Source organism: Phasianus colchicus, chromosome 2 (genome assembly GCF_987193195.1).
Source record: "Phasianus colchicus chromosome 2, bPhaCol1.hap1.1, whole genome shotgun sequence".
NCBI lineage: Eukaryota > Metazoa > Chordata > Aves > Galliformes > Phasianidae > Phasianus > Phasianus colchicus.
The window spans coordinates 40343564-40366062 of NC_143437.1; the positions used below are offsets into that span (position 1 = coordinate 40343564).

The 22499-nt window shown below is 43.4% G+C and overlaps 1 protein-coding gene across 3 annotated transcripts; it reads right to left on the minus strand.

The window, feature by feature from the left end:
* Positions 1–2700: 2700 nt before the first annotated feature.
* Positions 2701–21063, minus strand: AGT (angiotensinogen). Of its 3 annotated transcripts, none has more exons than XM_031613674.2 (5): positions 20847–21063; positions 8857–9676; positions 5688–5952; positions 4948–5092; positions 2701–4385 (listed from the first exon to the last, which is right to left on the minus strand). In XM_031613674.2, the coding sequence occupies exons 2-5, from the start codon at positions 9647–9649 to the stop codon at positions 4194–4196; spliced, it is 1395 nt and encodes a 464-aa protein (XP_031469534.2). In that variant the 5' UTR covers positions 9650–9676; positions 20847–21063; the 3' UTR covers positions 2701–4193. The 3 variants fall into 3 exon arrangements, with proteins under 3 accessions (XP_031469534.2, XP_089991578.1, XP_089991577.1); XM_090135452.1 differs by lacking the exon at positions 20847–21063 and adding an exon at positions 14550–14680; XM_090135451.1 differs by lacking the exon at positions 20847–21063 and adding an exon at positions 11493–11703 and having other exon boundaries at positions 2712–4385.
* Between the last annotated feature and the right edge of the window lie 1436 nt (positions 21064–22499).

The window sequence follows — 22499 nt, forward strand, 5'->3', positions numbered from 1 at the left end:
TGCATTTATCAGCTTTTTCTCATCATGAGTCATGGTTAGCTCTTGGTAGGATTTCAGATCTTTTTATCTTACAGATTTCTTTTTTAATGGACCTTGTTGGTGAGAAGTGCTCCGTACAGAAAGTTCCTAAGTTCCTGTATAATTAAAAAGCCATTTATAATACTGGTACCTAACTTTCTGGCTATTGCTTCCATAATTGTTTCCCCTCAAACTAGAACTTAGTATACTAAGCTAGAATTTATTCAGAGTTGGTATAGATCAATTTGCCTTTTGCAATTAGATCAGTTTTGCCTAAATGCATGTGGAATTCTTGTGATTAGAAACCTAGCTACCTCACTACAAAGTGCATCATTGCGTAGTTGGAAATTTTAAGTGTTATTAAGGTTTAAATGGTTAAAAGAGTTAAAGGGTTTCCTCAAACCTGGGGTGATTTGCCTTCTGACACTTCTTTATGTGAAGAATAGGTGACACAGTCGGAGATGAGTAGGAGATGCATTTGAGACTTTATGCATAATTGCAGGCTGCGCTCAATGATGAACCATGTTGTTATCCTTTGTTTTCTTTCTCCAGATCTCCCATCTGCTAGAGCATGATTTTGGGTGCTCATTCACTAGAATGTTGATGTAAACTATAGCTGAGAGCTCAGTGTTTGAATGGTGCTTAGGATACCTGTTGTGTACACTATTGCATCTGTGGTGGAAGAATTCATTGCAGCTGGGGAGACCATGTTTCCTAAGTTTCAGTGGGATTTTTGCATTCATATTCTGATGGGATAGAAGGCTGGGAAGAATATATGTGGCAGTAGCAGAACAGTTACTGAGAAGTGGCAGACTGAGAAGCTTTCACTGTTTTTTTGGTAGTGTTTAGTACGCAGTTATATAAGATACAGTGTGAATACTGCCAGGAGAAAATCTGTCTTAATATGTTTCATTTTATAAAAAGAGTGAGAGCTTTTTAAACTGTTAGCTTGGCAAACTCCCTCATGGGTTTGGAAGTCTGTCTGAGCTCTTATTGACATCTGCTTTGCTGCCTGTAGTACTGAAGTTCTTGCAGCTGGAGCTTAAATAGCAAGAAAGTTATTAACTGAGGAGGTGAAAAAGAAAAAACAACACATCCACCTTTCTTTTAGGACTTCATTAGCTATACAGAGTGAAGAATATTATGCGGTAAGAATTTTGGACATTTTTCAAATTCAATTCCAAAGAATTTTGGACATAAAATTGATGTCAGAACAAGTCTCAATATAATAATGTTGTTAGGAAAGTGAACAGATGCCATGTTTTTCAGCATTTGAATATTTGGGAAAAGAGGTGTATACAGCTTATCTTTTTCATACTGTAGCACAGACTCCAGAATTTCTCTCTTCCAAGTAGAACCCCCTGATCCCTTTCCATGGGGCTGCTCTCCAGCCTCTCCTCCCCAAGTCTATACATACACCAGGGTTTGCCCAATCCCAGGTGCAGAAGCAGGAGCTTGTTCTTGTTAAACTTAATGAACATGATGATTGTCCAGCTCTCTAGTTTGTCAGGATGTCTCTGCAAGGCTTTACAGGAGTCAACAGCTCCTCCCAATTTAGTGTTGTCCTCAGACTTGCTTTGTTTGCCTTAAGTCCTATATCCAAGTAATTGATGAAAACGCTGAAGAGAATTAGACCTAAAACAGAGCCCTGGAGAACCTTAACAGTGACTGGGCACTAGCTTGATGTAACCCCATCTACTATTACCCTTTGAGCCCAACCTGCCAACCAAAAGTTCACCCATCATATTATGTTTTTATCTAGCTATGTGCTGGGCACCTTGTCCATTTGAAAGCTGTGAGAAACACTATGGAAAGCTTTGCTGGAATACAAAAAGATTACATCAAGTGGCCTCTTTAACTATTTGGTAATTGTAATTGTGTCATAAAAGGAGATATAAGTTTGTTAAACAAAAATTTCTCGTGACTCCATGGTGAACAAAGACTGCATTGTCTTTCAAATGTTTTTCAATAACTTCCAGAATCATTTTCTGGTTTGTAATTACCAGGCTCTTCTTTTTTTGCACTTCTTGAAACCTGGGACTGCATTTGCCAGCCCCTAGTCAGCTGAGACCCCTCCAGCTTCACAGAACCATTGAGAAATAGGTCTTCCTATAACATGAGCCAGCTGTGAGTTCCCTGGGATGAATCCATTTGGACTCTCATACTTAGGCATCCAGCTGAATGCATATACACTCTTCCTTCTTTTTCATCCTCAGGGTGTCAATGGACAGGTGCTTTCCACTGCCAGTATTTTCCTTGTTTCTCTTCTCTGTAATACTGAGCAGTACATGGAGTCCTTCAGTATTTTGTAGTCCCCAGCTACAAATAATGGTGTTTTGTCCCAGACCTTAATGGCAGCATTGGCAGGAGCTCCCTTACGTTACACTCTGTTTTCATGGTAAAAATGGAAACTTTTGTGGTCTGCAATTTTATTTGTGGTTGATTGTACCTTCTGGCTTCAGTGAATAAGTGGAATAACTTAATAGAGCCCTTATGAATATTTGGAAGCTGTTTCATGCTTACAGCTATATCATTGGCTGTAATTTGCAACTTACTGTCTTACAAAACATAAATCTGATTTAGAGCAAATTTCTAAAGTTGGAACAAGAGATCTAGTTGTTATAGGCATAAACCCAACTGCACTGTGGCAAAGCAATTAGAAGTTGGTTTTATTTGCAGCTTTCCTGTTCTTCAAATTCATAGTTAATTGCTGCTGTATATAATGCAAGCACAGTATTTATATGTTAAAGCATCTGGAATACATACAGAAAAATTAGATAAATGCAGGGATATTATAGCATTTGAAATCCTAGTAGTCACAAGAGTGAGTTGTGTTATTAATAGTCTTTTTATTAAATAGAAGAATCCACTGTGTATCTGTAGCACCGATAGCTAGCTGCTGACATGAGTGGTTTTGGGTAAGATAGAAATTTGTACCATTGTGGATGACAGTAAGATACTGCTCTCTGCAGAATACATCTGGTATCGTACTGCAAAAGGGTTTGCAGTTAGTTACTCTCTGAATGCCATCAGCTCCAAAGGCAAATCTAAAAATGTGAGGTGGAAGTCTGTGTGCCAATGAAATCAAAGGGAAAAGCTCTTGCAGGCTTTTGCAGTACCAAGATTTCGCTCCCAGTTTCTCTCTTTCTCATTCAGGATTCAAGTCTAATAATCTGTTGTTCCAGTTTAATGTTTCCAACTTCTGTGACTGCTAAAATTTGGACTTCTAAAACCATTTTATTCATATGTAGCAGCACACCCACCATTAGTATAGACATTAGTATAGATTACTGCCACTAATACTATAATGTTCCTTCCCCCTCCCTTCCCCCCCTCCCAGAAAATATGGTTTGGATGTGTTAAGGCTTACCAGTAATGTTCTTTTTTTCACCATAAGACTGTAATAAATGCCTCTCAGATCAGTAAATATTCTAAATAATTAAATTGTATTGGAATAGTAAGTAGGTCTCTTTTTTTTTTCTTTTTTTCTAAACAATCAGAGAAACTGCTGTCAGGCTATGAGAATTCAGCTGCAGCAGTTCATTAATGCCACCAGCCCTATTTTTAGTTTTTCCATGGAGTTAAGAAATAAACGTGTCCATCTAGACTGCAGAAAGAAGAAACTTCCTATAAATGTGTTTTTGCTTCCAAGGCAAAATCTTGTCTCAGTGGAACAAGTAAAGCCTTCCCAATGCTGTTGGCAGCATTTTGAAGGCAAATACTGCTGATCAAGCTAGAAGTCTCTGTGGATAATTTGAAAAATTGGAGGTGTCTTGCAAAACTGATCAAACTAAAAGGTGACTTCTCAAGGAATGATGAAATCCTTTTTCCTACCTTTCTGTAGTAAATTGCACTTGCACTTATAACATTGTAAGCTGACTTGCTGATTACTGTTTTATCCCCATTGCCTTGAAAAATGGTGGGGCAGAAGGAAGACAAGATGGGGAGAAGGAAAGAAGGGAACTGGGTGGTTTGCATGAAACGGATGAAGATGGGATGTTGTGATTCTTTAGCTTTTAAAAAGCTGTATTTCAAACTGTATTGAAGCTGTATTTCCCCTTGATCTCCAAGTAATGTAGAGCACTCAACACGATCATAAAAACAGCTTATGAGTACAAAAAGGTGATGGGAAATGTGCATCCTTTTTCTTCTCCTCTCTTCCTTGGTGCTTGCATTTAAACCTCCTGCAGTGGGTTTGTTACTCTACCAAGGAAAAGCATTGCCCTCGACTTTGCTTCAAAAACTGCTAAAAGAAATGGCTTGTTCAGCATTACTTCCTGTGGCACTGAATCTTTTTCCTGTGCTGTGGTGTCTTCTGGCTGATGCGTTCCATCGCTGCTCAGTTTGAAAAAGGCTTTATTCATTATCTGTAATGCAAAAGGTGAGTCAACAGGATCAAGATAGAGTTAAAGTAAATAAAAAAGCACATGTGATAATCAGTAACTTGAATCAGCTGTAACCAGCAGGCTCATGGATGTTAAAAATTTGCTATTGAAATACTTGTTCCATAACAAGAAAAAGGCTCTACAATTGCTTGTACACTTGGGTTGTATGAAATCCTTGTTTCCTCATCCCTGACAAATGAATGTGCCCTGCTGATCATATGTCCCACGTGGCTCTGAGTATTTTTAATTCAGGCTTCCTTTCTACAGGCAGTGATTTTTAGGAAGGATCTTGTTTTTACCTGCTTGAGTTCCTAGCTGCTGGAATGTCCCAGGGAAGTGGTGGAATCGCTGTCTCTGGGGATTTCTAAGAAAAGGGCAGGTGTGGCACTTAGGGATGTGGCTTGATGGGCATGGTGGTGATGGGTTGACAGTTGGATGAGATTACCTTAGTGGTCTTTTCCAACCTTATAATTGATTCTATGATTCTAAAGTTATGCAGCTACAGGAGGCATATTTTGTTGAACACCAGTGATGTGTACTGTACCTTTCCGACAGTGAGGTGAGTGTCGCTTATTTTACTGAGATCTGCCTCCTTCCCCAGCAGTGCAGGCAATTTCATATCTGCAAGAAATTCTTGTAGATCACAGCTGTCTTCTATTCTTAACTCAGGCAAAGTTAATTTCATTTTTCTGGGGGGGAAAAAAAGAGAGTGTATCCTGTAGTATCAAAGCAAAGTGTTTGGGTAGTTTTTGGGCAGCTAGTCTGTATGGTAACTGTTGAGTCATGGCCTGAACCACTCATAGAGCACCTGGAGAAAGGACCCTGTCAGCCCTGGGAGCACAGGTGAAGGCTATTCAGCTGTGTGACCGAAAGGGGTGGAATCTGGCTGCACCTCTCTTAGGCCTCATTTAAGGGCTGACTGACACTGGGGAAGGGGTGGAGATCCTTCCTTGGTGAAGCTTTCCCCTGTGAACTTGGAATCTTCTGATACAGGTAAGCAATCTTCTTCCCTTCCTTTATAGCACCTTTCTATTGTGCCTGTGCTGTCATCACACATCTGTTGTAACGCATTTCACATTGTATAGATCTGTCCAATTGCCACACAGTGGAAGTTTTTTCTACTAATAGCATGGCATCCCTGGGTTTCTGTGCATCTCTGCGCTAAATGTTACATTCTCAGTGGCAGGATCCAACCCTTGCTGTAGAGAAGGAAGTAGGCAGAGCTCCACTGCACACCCTCACCCATTCATGCTTACAGGAAATCATGTGGTGTCCAAAATGTACCTTGGGGACAGATTTTCAAGCCAGGCTGATGGCTGCAAGGGAAGCTTGGCCTCTACTTTGTCCAGGTCATTGCCATTGATGGGCTGCAGCAACACCAGCAGAACGTTCTTGCCAACAGGGACTTCAATTGCAGAAAAGGTCTCACTAGTGTCAGTCATGTACTTGAACATCCCAGTTACTGACAGCATGGGGACTGAGACTGCCCTGTTTGAATCAACCCAGAACTCCTGAGGTTCTTTCAGCCGCAAGGCTTTCTTATCATTCACTAAAAAAAAAAAAAAAAAACAGATCAAGAAATTTTAAATTGATTCTTCTCTTTCATCCTCCCCTCTGCCCCCTTAACTGGGGTATATTGTTTGTTTATAACACACTGTGTCAGACAAGGATCGCACATGTACAACTGCATTTAGCTACTGTAAGCTTGTGTAACCTACCTTAATATGCCTTTTGGTAGCATCAGGCAGAGGCTGAGGCAGATTCACAGCACAGGTTCTGAAATGCTATCACAACTGATCAAAATTGCTGTGTTTATACCACTTTTTGCAACCAGAAAGGGCTACAAAGCTGGCTGAAATTTCTGCCTGCTCAGTTGTTTACTCCCTCCCAAGCTGCTAAGCAGTTCTTGAATGGCTTATAGTGAGATGCAGAAGACATGGATTTCTTCTACATCCCCCAAGCAGCTGTGATGACTATGCACAACAGCTGCATATTTTGAACCCATCTGGCAGGGCAGCTCTCATGCAGTGCCCTCTCACAAGCTGAAGCAGCCAGGGAGGCTGATGCAAGGCAGGTGAGGCACTGGCACAGCTGCCCAGAGAAGCTGTGGGTGCCCCATCCCTGGAGGCTCTCAGCCAGGTCAGATAGAGCCCTGAGCTGGTGGGTGGCAGCCCTGCCCACAGCAGAGGGGTGGAACTGGGAAGGCTTTAAGCTCTGTTCCAAACTAAGTCATTCTATACTGGTTTTTTTTTTTTCCTCCACATCTCGTGAGAAAGAAAGCACCTGAAAGCAGCAATGAGCTACTTTCACAGCATCTGTAACCTTGCCAAATTTAGGATAGCGGAAGCCAAGAACAGAATTAAACAAAAGGGAAATGAGTAGAAATGAACTTTCAGGCTCAATGCATCAAAATGGGATAGTAACTGATTTCTAAAATCCTAACCTTGTCTTGAGGAGGGGAAAATAAAGTAACATCCAACTCTTTGTGAGGCAGCAGGTGATCAGTAGGCTGCCTACTGGTGTTTCTCACTCATTTCCCTGAAGCAGCACTGCCCTCTGGCAAGGGCGAATGCCTGAGGGCATAGACCTTGAATTAGCTCCAGGCAGTTTCTGCATTCCCATTAAATGAAAGGAGCTTCCAGAAAGGCTTAACACAAAGTGCCAGGAAGCTGATTGCTTCTGGAGCATTTAACATGACTTTGGATGCAGAAAGTCTGCCCTCTAAAGCAAGGGTGCTGCTTGGCAATATCACCATTTAGTTGTACACTATTTTGCTAAATGCTACCAGTGGGTTTAAAATCATGTCATCCAACTGCAGTGTCTTCACTCACTGGTTGGTAATTATTTTGCAACCTCAAAAAAAAAAAAAAAAGTTGAATCAGTAAGATTTGCACTTAATGCTCTCTGCTGGATTCTGAATAGCAGTTCCCGCTCAGCAGTGAGTCTATAAATGTGAAAACAACTGTGAGCAAGTGAACAGCAGTTGAGACTATTTGAGGAAATTTAGCCTTTCTTTTGTATATATTTCTGCCACATCAGTTTATCAGTCCTTTGGCTCTTGAAAGTCTTTCATAAATCTATATAATGTGCTTCAGTGCAAAATAGTGGGTTTTCTTTTTTTTTTTTCCTACAGCTATGAGGCAGAACATGGAACAAGGGGGGTTGGAGATTCATGATCCTTGAGGTCCCTTCCAACCCTGGCAATTCTGTGATTCTGTGATTCTGTAACATAAGCTGTCATGGTTGTCCCTCTGTAGTCAAATGGCCAAGCCAATGCTGCAATCAATTTCCCATGTTTATTAATAAAGAATTACTTATCTAATTATTTCATCCTTAAGCCAATATTCTCCAGCCCACAGGTGGGGAACATAGCTTCTCAAGTGCATCATTTTGGAAGAAGAGGCAGAACAGCTGACCTAGTGCCATTCAGACCTTCAAAAATGTGTTCCTAAGCAAATAAAATTACAAGTTTCCTCTATAGAAGAGGAAAAAATTCTGTTAAAAGAAAATTCTGCTCTCATGACCATGTCTAAGTCTTCAATACAAAAAGTATTTTTGTAGTGCTATCTTTATGGTAGACCTCACACTGACTAGAAGGTGATGCTTTGTCACATCTCTTCTGCAGAATTTGGGATCAGTTAATGAGCATTACACAGCATCCTCTGACAGCACTCACGAAAGGTAAAGGAAATCTGAAATCTAGTTTGCAGTTGAGAAGATAAAGGTACAAAAACATTTTATGCACTCCAGAGCTTCAGTGCTAGCAGTAGAAGCCCACTTAGAAACTTATGATTCACTGCAAATTTTCTGAAATATGGTCACTGGTACACAAATTGCCCTAAAATTTGCCATCTCTGGTATTGCATTCAGACATTAGGACGCTGAAAACCAACTACCCTCTTAGATGCAGTACAGAGGGAATTCTGGCACATCAGCAATGGAATAACACCACATAATTATAAGATTGCCCTACTTCTAGTTTTGGATATTCTCCCAGCTTCCATAACTGGTGGCTTACTTTCTGACCTTGATATTTCCTTTAGCCTGTGGAAAGGTATTGCTTTTGTTTGCTTTAAACCTACTTTCCAGATGACTTTTGCCAAAAGCCCCTCAGGACATTTAGATACTTTTTTGTAAGAAATCATGCATAGTACTCTATTATTCAGCTTCCCGCACCTTTCTTCACCCTTAGCTGCCTGGTCTAGGCAAAGTCCCTAATGCCACCCCCCTCCACCTCTTCTCCATTGCCCTGGCTATCTTGAGGCTGGGTGAGAGAAGGTGGCATGTGGGCAGAACCCCAGGAACAGGACACTGCATGGAGCAGTGCTCAAGATTCCCATGTAAGTGAGCTCTTCCCTCTCACTTCTTGGCCTTGTTTCTACCCTGGGAAGCAGAGTAGCTGACCTCTCCTCCACCCAGCCTGCCTCCAACATGAGTACTTGCTCCCTCTTACCTGCCAGATGAACATCCACTGTGAACACTAAGTCAGTAGCTGGGTCGAGGTCTGTCAGTATGCACTTGCTTTGGCCTTTGCTTTTGGCCTCCACAAAGGCATTTATTTGTTTTGTTGCCTCACTTGGGTTTGTAAAGTCCACAGCTCGCGTGTAAAAAGCATCAGCAGAGGGGAGCAAGCTACGCACAAACTGTTGGGATAAGGGTATGCCAGGGGCAGAGAAGAGGCAGAACATCTTGGAAAAGAGCAGATCCTCGTCCTGGGTTTTGACAAGGTTTTCGATAGTCCTCAGGCTTGCAAGGAGCTTGTGCCCATCCACCCTGGAGGTGCAATTGAAGTCTCTAGAGGGGGGAACAAATCCCAGCAAACCCTGCAAATCAGCAGCTGTCTGGTTGGATGCACCCAAGTAGAAAGACACCAAGGAGCCATAGAGACTGGTAGGGGACAAGAGGACATTTTGGCCCTGCCGTGCTTCCCTCTGCGAACTGTAAAATCGCATGCCAAGGACATGCACAAAGTCCTTCAGGTAGATCAGTTTCTGCCCTCCATGGACACTTACACTAGGGGAATCCAGCCTGACTTCATCCTTCACATCCTCTTCATAGGCAAGTGTGGTTTGGGATTCAATGGAGGCAGGCACAAATGTTTTCTTTCCTTCCTGGGTCAAGCGTTCCAGTTCCTCACAGGCACTCTCATTGAAAGCATTCAGATAGAAGGGGTGGACATAGACCCGGTCACAACCCACTGCAGTGAAGCACAGGAGCAAACAGAGAAGATCTGCTGCCAGCTTCATGTCGGAAAACCACTTCCACAGTGTTTGCTGAAAGAAAAAGTGGGGAAGACGACTGGTCAGCCTGTTATAAATACTGTTTCCTTTGTGGTGAGGTGCTCGCACTTTGTATGTTACAAAAGCAGGAAGCACAGTGTCTAGTGCTGCTCAACAAAAGGCCAGGGTGGAATGACCACCAGTTTCAGTGGCTGCAGATGGGGAAATGCTAAGTGTGGACCTGACTACATTACCCAGTGTCGCGACCTGAAGACTGCACTGGAAGAAACAGGGCTGCATACTGCAATGAGCTAGGCTTGCAAACTAGACTGCTAGTTCTTTCAAAACATTATAATAATGCAGCCATATTGCTCCCAGGACCTAGTCAGAGGTCTGTCTGCATACTGCTGCACTAAATCTTGCTGACACAAGGACAGGCTAAGCGATTTGCCTGCTGTTACAGGGGAAGTGGGTTTGAAAAGCAGGTCTCTTAAGGTCCCACCACTGAGCTCTCCTGCTCCATATGTCAAGTCAGCATAATGCATGGCACTAACAAAGCACTCTGTATTTCCACAGCCCAGTGCAAACATTCATTCTAGCTTCTAAACAAACCACCTGAAGGCTCTCTTACACAAATGTGCTGCCACTGAAACCAAGTATTTACCTTCATAGCACCTTCATAACTTAAAAACAGGGTTAGGAAAGATGAACTCAGTTTTTCTCTATTGCACAAGCAATTTTTTCCTTCAGTAGGTTTCCTGCTGTTTTTCCTGACTAGAAATGGAGACTTCTCCTGAATGTGGACATTACCAGTGTTTTAGCACAAGGGACCAGGGGCATATAGGGTACAACAAAGGCACAAACACGTACATGTGCACATACATATCACATACACTTGTACATGCAAACACACACTCACTTCTCCTGTATCATTTTTTTTTTTTAAACAACTTCGTTGCACCTTCCTTGGGTTTGTAGTCTACAACTTCAGATTCACATAGTTGAAATCCAAACGCTTCTTATGGGCCATAATGCTGTTATTCAGGGCTACATTTTTACACCACTAGTCATATCTTGTTCGTTTCAACTCTTTTCACCTTCACCACCCTTCCCAGTCTCTGCAGAGTTTGTTGAATGAGCGAAATGCTAACCAAGCTCTGATCTCCACCTTCTTCCTCCAGTTTTTGAGTGGTGCCAGTCTCCAAGTAGTGCCAGTCTGGTAGCTTGACACTTTTAGGAAGACACATTGCAATGTCTGTCTCACCAACGCTTTAATTTACATAGAGTGGAAGCGCTATGGATTGAATCCAGCCATTCGAGAGCTGACACCCCACTTGATTTACAAGATATAACAATATTCATTTTGCTCAGGGATCTCCAGGTGTTTCATGCCTAATAATGCTCGCATTTGCGGTATCACTACCCTCTTGCAAATGCAAAACCTGAGAGGAATAGACACTTGGTAATTAGACAGACACCTCACTAGATACGTGCCTGTTAACATGCATTTACATTCCCAAGCCATAGGCACATGTCTAACAGGTTGGCTTGCAAAAGGAATTTCTGCTGTTGTAGTTAATCCCACCCCATCTCCTAAATCAGCACACTGGCAGCAGTAGCTGGTGCTGCTATCCCCTCCACTCTCTGCCTTCATCCTCACAGCAGCTGGTGCTGGCAGATTGCTTCCCCCAGAGCCACCACACCAACTCTCACGGGCAGAAACAGCGGGAGGGCAGTTCTCACTGCTGCCACTTAAACAACCTGATCTGTAGAAAGCAAACATGCTGTATTTCCCTAAATAAATCCACACCGATCCTCTCAGAAAAGGAAGAAAACTTGAGCTGAAAACCAGCATTCAGAGCAAACCCACCGTGTGTGCTTGCTGTCCGTGCTGCGGTCCCCTACAGACGCCCTGTCCTCTGGGGCAGGCTCCTTGTGGTCCCTTTTGAGCAGTGCATGGTGGCTGCAGGGGCATTTATGCCCTTCCCAATTTGGGGGCCTTTCCAAATGTCTCCAGTGACATTGCACAAAGCTACCTCATGGGTGGGAAGGCCAAAAAAAAGTTAAATCGGACCAGAAAGGACCCAATGAAACTTGAGTGCAATTTAACACTGGGTGAGGCACAGAAAACCCTAGAGATCAATACACAACCTTTAACCTGACCCAGCTCATTTGTGTAGCCTGCTGTTACACATTGACTAAGACGGACACTGATGTTTTGTTATGCAGAAGAACTGATTATAGGACCTGAAAATAACCCTGCTCATTTTGTGCCAGACTCAAAAAAAAAAAATGCAGATTTCCTTGTGCCTCCAGTTTTTGTAGTCAGATCAAATATTTTCCTTCTTGGATAAGAATCTCTAACTTGTGGCTTGTCAGTGTGATTGTGACATGTCAACGAGTGGGATATTTCAATTTTTATCCTCTTAATCTACCCATAAGATCAACAGTTTATTCATTTTCCTTTTCAAAGCAAACGGGCTGGAAAGGAGAGAATGAAAACTAGAAAGGATTAGGACACCAGATTCAGGTAACGGAGAATTCACCTCTCCCAGTCTCAACTTCCTACAGTCCTATTTAGGAAAAAAAAAAGAGGGGGATTCAGAGATCTTTCTGCTGCTTTGGAAGCAAACCTCTAGCTTTGGCAAAGAGTCATAGTATCACTCAGGTTGGAAGAGATCTACTCCCCTGTAAAGCCCCTCTTCCTCTTTAAGCAAGTAAATGGTGAATTAAACCGAGGATGACATAGATGGTCTCATTCAGCACCATCATTATAGTCAGTAATTAAAATCCCATGGCCCTAATGGGAACAGAACTGACAACATCCTAGGGTCTCAGTTTTAAAGGGCCAGTCAGGCCCAATTTGTGCTATAGAGTTCAGTCACATGAGGACTTCAAGAAGCAAGCCAAGAAAGAACAAAGTATGAGTTTGGGCTGTTGGAAGTGGTGAAACTGAAGGTTCTGTCAGTGACATCTGAGCCCTGATGGAGGGGCCAGAAAATGTCCATTTCTGCAGAACCGCTTTTTCATTTGAACAGTTCCACTACTTAAGCTGTAATGAGGTCTGAAAACAGTCCTGAGCATAGCCACATATGGCATGCTGTCATGCAACAAGGCCTAAACAAACAGCTTGAAATATTTAACATGTTTCCTCCATCTGAATCTGAGGAGCATCTGGCTACAGAACAAGCCCTGTGCATCTGCACCATCTCCAGATGGCTATAAAATGCATGGAGCCCAGCCATGCACCCAAGCAGTGGGAGAAGCAGCTCTTGCATTAAGAATGCATTGTGTTCAGCTAAATGCTGAAGAGACAGAGCTGGGTCTCAGACTGAGCTGGATCTCAGAATCTCCCTTTTTAGCCTTCCATTCCCCAGGGCTGATGAAGGTGCATGTGGAACCAAAGCAGTCAGGCCTGCAGGAGGCATTGGGACTAGCAGCACGTTCCAGGCTGGGCTGCACCATGCCCATGGGCCACAGCCATCCTGCTGCATCCTACTGGGCCAGGCCTGGGCACAGAGAAAACACAAGCTCCATCTGAAGTTCTCAGTATCAAGAACACAGATCTGGGCTGTTCCAGCAAAGGGCACCTCGTGCTCTGTAAAACTGAAAAGTATCCTTAATGAGGGTTGCTTAATAATAAGCTGCCAGACTTGCATATTTATTGTGGATGTTATGTACTGGATGGGAAATCATCTAATCCACTGTACTTTTTTTCCTTAAGTCATTTTGCCTCACGTGTGATACAGAAATGCTGTTGTAGCACCCAGAGGGAGTAGTCTGGCTACTCCCAGCTTTCAGCTGCCCTGTGGGCTGTGACCACATCACGTTGCAGCTCCTGCAGTGAATCACACTCTCCTTTTGCTGTCTGTAGGCACAGTTCCCAACAGCAGTAATTCCCTTATGGTGGTAAAGACTTTGATTTCAGCCCATCCTTATGCCCCAGTGCAAAGCTCAGATACAAATCCCACCAAATTTGCCAGTCCCTTACGCTCATTCAGTTAGTATTCCCCTACAATTATGCATCATTCAGTAGCGTATTTCTTAGATCTAACACTTACCTTTTCAGTTTATACTAAAGAAGTTACTCTAAGACTTTGGAGTATGCATTGTCACAACTGGGAATGTATTTTTTCCTAGTATGACTTAATTACAGGTTTTCATTTCACTTCTGAGCCCTTTTAAAAAGGTAGAGAGCAAAAGCATTATCTCAATTACTATATGTGGACCCTTTCGTCAGGCCTTTTTTTCTGTTGAGCTGCTATTATTTTAGGAATGATGCTGTGCTTGAAGAGCTAGACTTCAGCAAGATGACAGTCTCTATCACAGAATCTCCAGGGTTGAAAAAGACCTCAAAAGATTATCCAGTCCAACTGTCCATAACTCACCAACATTCCCACTAAACCACATCCCTCAGTACAACATCTGAATGTTTCTAGAACACCTGCAAGGATGGTGACTCCACTACCTCCCTGGACAGCCCATTCCAACACCTGACCACTCTCTCAGAGAAAAAGTATCCTGCCTGTCAACTGTGATGACAGTGGACTGTCAACTGCTATGACTCTCTTCCCCAAAGAGAACTGTGGCAGAAAAATTGCACTGGGAAAAAAGTGGTTGAAAAACTTTCATAGAATCATAAGGTTGGAAAAGACCACTAAGGTCATCTCATCCAACTGAGAAACCATCATCACCATGCCCACCCACTAAGCCACATCCCCAGGTGCCATACCTGCCCTTTTCTTGGAAACCTCCCAAGACAGTGATTCCATCACTTCCCCAGGGCTTTCCAGCAGCTAGGAACTCAAGAACATAGAAACAAGATCCTTCCTAAAATCATTGCCCATACAAAGAAAGCCTTGATTTGTTGTTGCATTACAATTCTCTTCTTTCAATAGCCACAATGAAGGTATAAAGCAGCACAGACCTCTCAAACTTGCTGTTCAATGAAGAAGTTCCTGTCCTTCTTTTGCTTCACTCCTCCTGATCTCTGGAGGGGTCTTGGAACTCCCTTTTGTACTCACCCTTACATAAGCTAGCCCAAGCTTCTCATCCCCCCCCCCTCCCCTTGCCCTATTTTTTTTTTTTTAAAAAAAGGACCTGCCTCTGTTTTTCCTGTTTGTTATTCATGGTCACAGCTGCCTTCTCCAGAAAGGGAGCAGAGAGTGGCTGAAAATCTGCTTCTGCTGCAATCACTGCTCTGATTGTAGCCTCCCTCATCTCCTTTGCTCCATTGAAAAGAAATCCCTTTACCAGCCTCCCTCTTCTGAAGTGCAAATAGGGGATAATTTTGCTGACCAAGAAAAGTTCTAGGGGTGTATTCCTCCACTGCTTACTTATGTAAAAACTATCAGATATGGTTCAGAATTTTTTAACCCCAGTAGAGGATCTTATAGCCAGAAGTGAGTAATTAGGTCTTTAATACAAAAAAAATGTTTTTGCCCAAGACCAAATTGCAATTGATCAGCAAACCAGCAATTCTTTTGCTGAATAACACCTTGTCTCCATTCTGCTGAAGCATTCATTGATCCAGAGAGTTCTGGGAAAGGCTGTATAAAATTCAGCACTTTGTACAGAGACAATAGTAAATATGTTTTTTTTGTTTTGTTTTGTTTTCCAGTCTTCCATAATTTGCTCTGAGACCTGAACTCAAAGGGGCCAGACATACTACTAGGACAGCATACTAGTAGTCTCCTGTGAAGTTAGGATGGGATTTATGGAGAAAGAAGTGACTCTGGAGAGAGGATAAGGAATGATGTGCTTAGACTCAGCCCACAGGCAGTGCTGAGAACCTGAACACAAGCTCTTCCTAGGCTGAGTTGGCACCTCTGGCCTGCATTGTTTATGAATTTGCATATGGTTAACTCAGAGTGTATGATACATGACTATGTGCACATGCTACTAAATTGTAGAGTATCTTTCTTTAAGGCTAATTTACCTTGAACAGAAGGCAGGACCAAAAGAGTTTATCTATACAACCTGTGGATTTTGGTTGGTAATCAAAAATCTCTATTCCCCATCAACATTCATAACTCTTCTCTCTTTTGTTTTGGAAAGGGAACATCACATCAGGTCTGGACAAGGAGGGGACAAACTACAAAAATGACAGGAAAAAGAAAGAAAGACGAAGCCTGTATGGGAGGACTTGCCAAGAAGTAGACAAGGAATATTGCTTTAAGGATAGGTGTAGTAATTGCTGTGAGATGGCAGGCAGGCATGATGCTGGAAGGAAGAGATTTTGTGAAGCCCCCAATAAAATCTTTGTAGAGCAACCAAGTGCTTGGGGAGAACATGGCATTTTGGTTTGGAAGAGTAACCACTGGGACTGGGAGAGAAAATGCAAAATGGTGAAGGCACACAGCAAGTGCTGACTCTGTTTTGCCAGAATTAGCAAGTTCTCAGTAAAATTATAGGCAGAAAATGTAAAAGAAAGGAAGTGTCCTGCTTCGTATACGAACTGCAGAAGGCACAGCCACAGGATACTGTAGAAACTGAAAGTGTTAACTGAAGCAAAAGAGATTACATGAAATTACTGAGGGCACAATCATCAGAAGATGCAAAACATGATAGTTCAGGTGCTAACTCAGGAGATGCCCACACAATAAGCTGTCATGACTTCTAGTTAGATCCATGTTAGCACCTCACAGACTCCTCTCTAAGTGCCTGTCTACAGCCTATGATGGAAATAGGGATATCTGAGCTAAGGTCATCTTAACCTGGCTCATCCAGCAAAAATGGAAATACTATTTCAGTGTCACAATGTCAATGAAGCATCACACCCAGCAAACCTGACCCCAACTGGGCAGTGCTCCTTCGTACAGCACACTTAGGAGCACACTGTTGTCTTTTCAAAAAAAAAAAAAAAAAAAAAAAATCAATAAGCCCTGGGGAATGTGAACAGTTTTCAAAAACAGTGTATAGGTTCCTAATATCAGTTAGCCACTTTGGGGAAATTTTTTCTTCTCTTGCTTAGAGAAAGCACCTATATTAACTAGTGGCAGATTCACTGCCCCGAGGTCTGGAATTTGTTCCTCTGTCTCCTGCCAGACTTTCAGGATCTGTTCTCACTTCTGCTGCACACAAAGTACTCACTGGATATTCCCAGAGTAAATAAGTAGGGAAGAGTCAGGTAGTACAGACCTGTTGGTGGGCCAGGCAGGTTTCTGCATGATAGTAAACCAGCCTTCCCCCATTCTGTGACAACTATGGCAAGTTGCCATGGGCTCAATTTGTTTATTTTCCCTTATCTCTGATGGAGAAAGGCTGTGCAAACTAATTTTTCTGGGGACTATTTTAATAATACTTTGAAAAGGAAAAGCTTCATATGTAATTTTTATTTTCTCACGTTCTCTCTGTACACCTGATTTCTGCCCTTGTTGGCGGGACACACTTTTCTGTGAAAGCAGCTGGGGAACAGAGGGATGTACTCAGCACTTGCCCAATTTTTTGTGTAAAGAGGATTGCAAAAATGCTTCTCAATAATAGCATTCAAAGTGCAGATGATGAAAGAGAGATTATCCCGCTTCTGCTGGTGGTTCTCACAGCAAAGAGCAGCACAACTAAACCAGGGATCATGTGATCAAAGGTTAACCCTAATTCCAATTTCTCAGCATAAAAACTGAATCAGTGTCATGCTTGACTCGGTCATAGAATCATAAAATCATTAAGGTTGGAAAAACCAGTAAGATCACCTAGGCCAACCATCAACCCACCATGCCTACTACATCCCTCAGTGCCACATTTACACAGTTCTTGAACACCTCCAGGGATGGTGACTCAACCACCTTCCCGGGCAGTCTGTGCCAGTGCCTCACCACTCTTGAGTTTTCCTAATATCTAAGCCAAGTCTCCCTGGTACAACTTGAGGCCATTCCTTCTTGTTCTACTACTGTCAGCTTGGGAAAAGAAGTCAACCCCCACCTCACCACAACCTCATTTCAGGTCACTATGAAGAGTGATAAAGCCTCCCCTGAGTCTCCTCTTCTACAGACTAAGTAGTCCCAGTTCCTTCAACTGCTCCCTGTAAAACTTGTTCTCCAGACCCCTCACAGCTTCGTTGCCTGTACCTGGACACACACATTGTGAGTGGGCAGCTGTGGGGCTGACTCGAGTAGCTGAGGTCTCCCCAAAATGATGCATGGGGCACAATGTTCCCAAGGCACCTCCAGCAGTGCTACAAGCCCTGCTGTGTGATGGAGGAGGCTGCTCCCGGCTCCCTGCAGCAGCACCACCACCTCCGCATCTCCTTTTCCCTTGAGGGCAACCTTTCTGCTGGTGCCCACCTATCTCCAAATCTCACCTAACAATACAACACCTGCAAACAAGCACACATTAACATCAGCAGGCATCGCTGCAGCTTAAAACGACATTCGGTACGATACAGCTCCCGTTGGCAGGCTCTGAGCCTAGCAGGGCTGCGCTGCAGACGCACCAGCACCCATAGGGCTGCTTGCAACCACGGTGGGGTTGCCCGGAGCCCAGCAGCTTGCAGAAGAACAGCACAGCACAGAGCACAGCACAGCAGCAGCTCCGCCTGCCGGCCGCCGCTTCTTTCTCCTGAGCCGAAGCTGCCGCCGTGTGGAGGACCCCGGTTATGCAGCCCTTGGAAATATTAACCTCCTTTCGCTTTGCTCAGCCAACAGCTCTGGAAGCAAGGGGGATGAAAGTTAAACGTAGGCCCACTGCTATTTTCAGATCATTTTGCCCGGCAGAGGGATGCTAGAAATAATGAAAGCTCGTGACTGAAGTTTCTGAGGGTCCAGTAAGTGGCAAAAAGCAGTCAGAGCAGAGTTTCCTGCTCTTTTGTTTTTACTGGATGGTTCCAAAGCAAACATTTGAATGTTTGCTGTGGTTTTGGGTTTATTTTACCTTAGCACCTTTTCAGTATTAACTGTAGAATAAGACTTCAGCTTACTGCCTGGGGGATAAAACTGAACAAATTCAGTGAATTCAGCCCAGGATGCTCTCAGTGATGTAGAAGTAGGACTGCCTCTGGTCAGGGTGCTGGAACACACACCGATGGAAGCCTTTGTAAATCCTAAGCTCCCCAAAAGCCCAGAGGGTGCTCTGACATCTATTTTCCCCAAAAACCCGAATTCCTGTAGGGCTTTCCTGTGATGAAAGGGTTGAGGAGATGCAGCAGCTGGCCCCTCTCCTACACTGCCACTTGATGTTTCACAGCTCAAAAGAGAAGAATAAAAATAAATCATAAAAGCACCCTTTTGTTTGTTAAACAACTCCTCTTCCAAAGTAATGCATGAATGCAGCAGTGCTGGCTCAGCTCTAACAAAAACCTGGACATGCAGCTCAGATAGCTATGCCTGTTTGCCCTGGTAAAGTACTTAGAGAGCTGCCTAACTGATACTGCAGCTGCCAGCACAGATAATGCTGTCATTACTCACTAAAGCATACAGAATGATGTCTTTTGTCTTTCGTTCTGGATGCATAAAGAGAGAAGTAGCAATGCTACTGCCAGGCTTGTGCAGAGAGGTCAGAGAAGGGGCCCGCTTGTAGCAGCAGGGATCTCCCCTGGGTGTCACCCCTACTCAGGGTGATGATACAGCTCCAGGGTACATCTGTTCTGTGTCAGCATTTCCTTGCCAGCAGTCAAGGATGGCAGAGCCGCACGTGGTGTGAGCATGTCTGCCCCAAATGTGGTCTTAGACTCCTCTTTAGGACAAGGCCTGTTTGCTACTATTCAGCATGGAGGAAGCAACTGCCTAGGGGCATCTAGCATGTCTCTGTTGGGCAAAATGGTTTGAGCATGCAATTTTGGTCTCCTCCTTTAGACGAGATTCTGACATCTTTCAGTCCCTCCAAGGGATTTTTTTCTTTTAAAAAAAAAAAGCCAGAGCAGGGTTTTAAAGGAGCAGTTATTAAACCCCTCCCCATGGTTTCCAGAACCCTTTTCCTCATTCTCTGAAGCATTTTTCACTAAGCTGGTTGTGACATTTAGTAGGGCAGCCTAGACCTCAGGCCTGGCTTACAGTCCCAGCACAACCCCTAAAACCAAGCATGACATTCCTGAACTCCCCTTCCTTTGCCTCTCTTCTGCCACTGGAAATGAAAGAGAAGGATGTTTTCCCTAGAGAACAGGCCAGAGAAAGCCCGTATTGCCTTACTGCTGAAAACTGAAGGAAGTCTTTAAAAACTAACCTCAAGCTGGGCTCAATTTCATCTGGTCTCAGCTACAGTTGTAACATTATATCATGTTCCCAGTTAGCAAAGATGTGTGCAGGAGCAGGAGCAAACTCTGCCAGGCTGCAAGACACTGGGCAAAAGTCCACACTACATTGGGCCAAAGTAATGGAAAGTATAAGAAACAGTGCGGTTTCATGTGACTGTGGCTGTGACATTTGGATTCAAATCAATGCAAAGTCCAGAAAGGCACCAAGCAGTTTAAAATGAGACTAATCTCAGAGACAGAACAAAGATGTTTTATATAGCTTCACACAATGTCAGAGGAGGAAGCAAGGACAGAGAGCTGCTCAGTTTCAGAGGCACCTCAATCTACATAGTAAATTCTATCCATAAATCAGTGCAAATATAGGGAGAGCTATAAGGAGACCCAGACAAACCAGTCATGTTTTTCAAGCCCCTGGAGACAGCACAAAATGAAATCATCTGGCCTGAAACAGCCCCTTAGAAAAGGACAGAGCAGTGGAAGAGCTTAGCCAGCAGCCGACAAGCAGTCAGGTCAGAGGATAAACCCTGAAACATTAAACTGATGACAGGGCATGAGGTTTAATGACAACAAGGTTATGAAAGACTTAATCAGGTTGCTGTCATTTGAATAACCAACTTTAAATCCTGAGTGACCAGGGCCCACCTGATGTCAATGGGGAAGGAATTATATAAGTGTGACTAAGAAAAGCTCATACCAGATGTTGAAAAATAAGGGCTGAAATTCAGAGCTGTAGCACGAAGCCCAGCAAGAAGTGGACATAGTAGTTTCCTACGTTGGGCTTTTTAGGTTCCATTTATGTCACCTTGAATAACAGCTGAAGAGAGAGAGACTAAGAGTCTTCCTCCCGTGAAAGGCAGTTAAGGCCACAGAAATTCAAATCAAACCTTATGCCCTCTCAATAAAAAGGCAACAAGTCAAGGAAATCTAATCTGACAGCATTAATGATGGAAAAGGAAATGAAGTCTCAACACTCAAAAGTTCTGGAGAACAGAAACAAGAAGTATCACTTCTGGGGTAATAGAAAAAGTGAAATCCTACCTCTCCAAGCTGCTCTCCTGGCTATGGGCTGGTGGTTCCCAGGAGCTGTGCTTCACACAGCCTTTGCCTAAAGGCTCCAATAGCAGCCTACATCCTTGGAGCCAGCAGTCTTCATCTGTAGCCAATCTGAAGGATGCCTATGGGCAGCAGTTGAACTAGTGCTCACATCCTCCGTAGGTTTTAGAGCCCTTGGATAGAGCTGAAAGTAACAGATAAAGCTCCATGCATTTTAAGGAGCAGAGTTTAATGATGGTGCATAGAGGAAAAAAAAAAAAAAAAAAATGTTCAACTTCACTACACATTGCCAGCCTGTGCATCACATGAACTCTATACTGTCAACTTAACGTCCTGCCCAGCCATACCTACAAGAGCCTATTGGTTTTCCAGAGAAGGTCTACTGGGAGCTAATTGCATGCACTCTGACATCTGTCTCTCAGCTAGCCGTTCCTTCACAGCTGTGCAGGCATTCACTTTGCAGGGCCAGGACAGACCTGCCCCATCACCCCTGCTAAGAGAGGGGGATGGAAACCTACTGTGCACTGAGACAATACAAGCATGGACGAAGGAATTGCTCAGGCCTGTCACAAGCCCTCCTCTTTATACTGCTTTAATATGACAGTATGTCCATTGCAACAGCTTGCCAAGTGAAAGTGTACAAAGCCTGCTGTCACAGCCTCTCATTGTCTGTGTTCACCTCCTTTTTCAGTGAAAAAATCTACTCAGCTTTTTCTCAGAGGACCAGATGACTAAGGATCAAAGCCTTTTTAAGTTAGTGGATCTAATACTGTCTGTCAGTATCCTGAGCTATAACAACACATTTTTGTTGTCTGTCTATAACACCGTAATACTACAGTGTGATGGAAAGCACAGCAATAACAGTGGAGTGTCACAATCCTAGCCTACAGCATATGAGAACAAGCCCAAACACAGCAGCCATAGATGCAGAAACAAAAGAAAATCTACTTACCTTCAAAAGGTCTCCAGCACATAGAAATCTCCAACAAGATACCCTCACCTGCACTGCCAATCCTTAAATGAGGTCTGGGAAGGGGTGCATCCTGGCTCCACCCCTTCTCGTCCATCAGGTACATTGTGTGCACCTGAGCTCCTCTGGGTTGGTCCTGCCTTCCCACCAGGTGCTCAATCACTGGTTCCAGCTGCAACTTAGCATTTCTGTACACTGTCCATAGTGGAATACCACAAAAATAATTATTTCTCTTGGCATCCTTGCAGTTATCTGTGGCAAAGTGGCCAGGACAGATAGGTATAATTGCCCTTTTGCTCATATCAAACTAATCCTTTCACATAAACCTCCCTGCCACATCCACCTTTCAAAACCACTTTTATAGCCTTTCCCTTTTATCTCCCCATTACCTCATTTCTTATATGTATAGCGTTGTTCCAGCAGGGAACATATCTACACAGCTACAAGCACAATGCAGAGTTTAATAGTCCCTACTATACATAAATCTAACACAAATAATTGCCCCAATGAATGAAAAGACCAACCAATGTCATTCATAGAGAGATGGTATCAATTTCTTTGATCCACTCTTTACCTGTTAGAAAGCCACAATTTACTGCAGTATCCTACCTGATATAAGATGCAAATGTTTCACTTTCCCCCAGCCTGTAACCACACCTGAGGGCTTG

What these genes read in the sequence shown, in the direction of transcription:
- AGT (XM_090135451.1), bottom strand. Translation starts at nt 11,597, where the DNA reads ATGCCCCTGCAGCCACCATGCACTGCTCAAAAGGGACCACAAGGAGCC. An exon ending in AGTGGATGTTCATCTGGCAG is followed by an intron (nt 5,953 to 8,856) that starts GTAAGAGGGAGC and finishes TTTTTTTTTTAG; the next exon opens with TGAATGATAAGAAAGCCTTG. An exon ending in CTTGAAAATCTGTCCCCAAG is followed by an intron (nt 5,093 to 5,687) that starts GTACATTTTGGA and finishes TTTCCCCCCCAG; the next exon opens with AAAAATGAAATTAACTTTGC.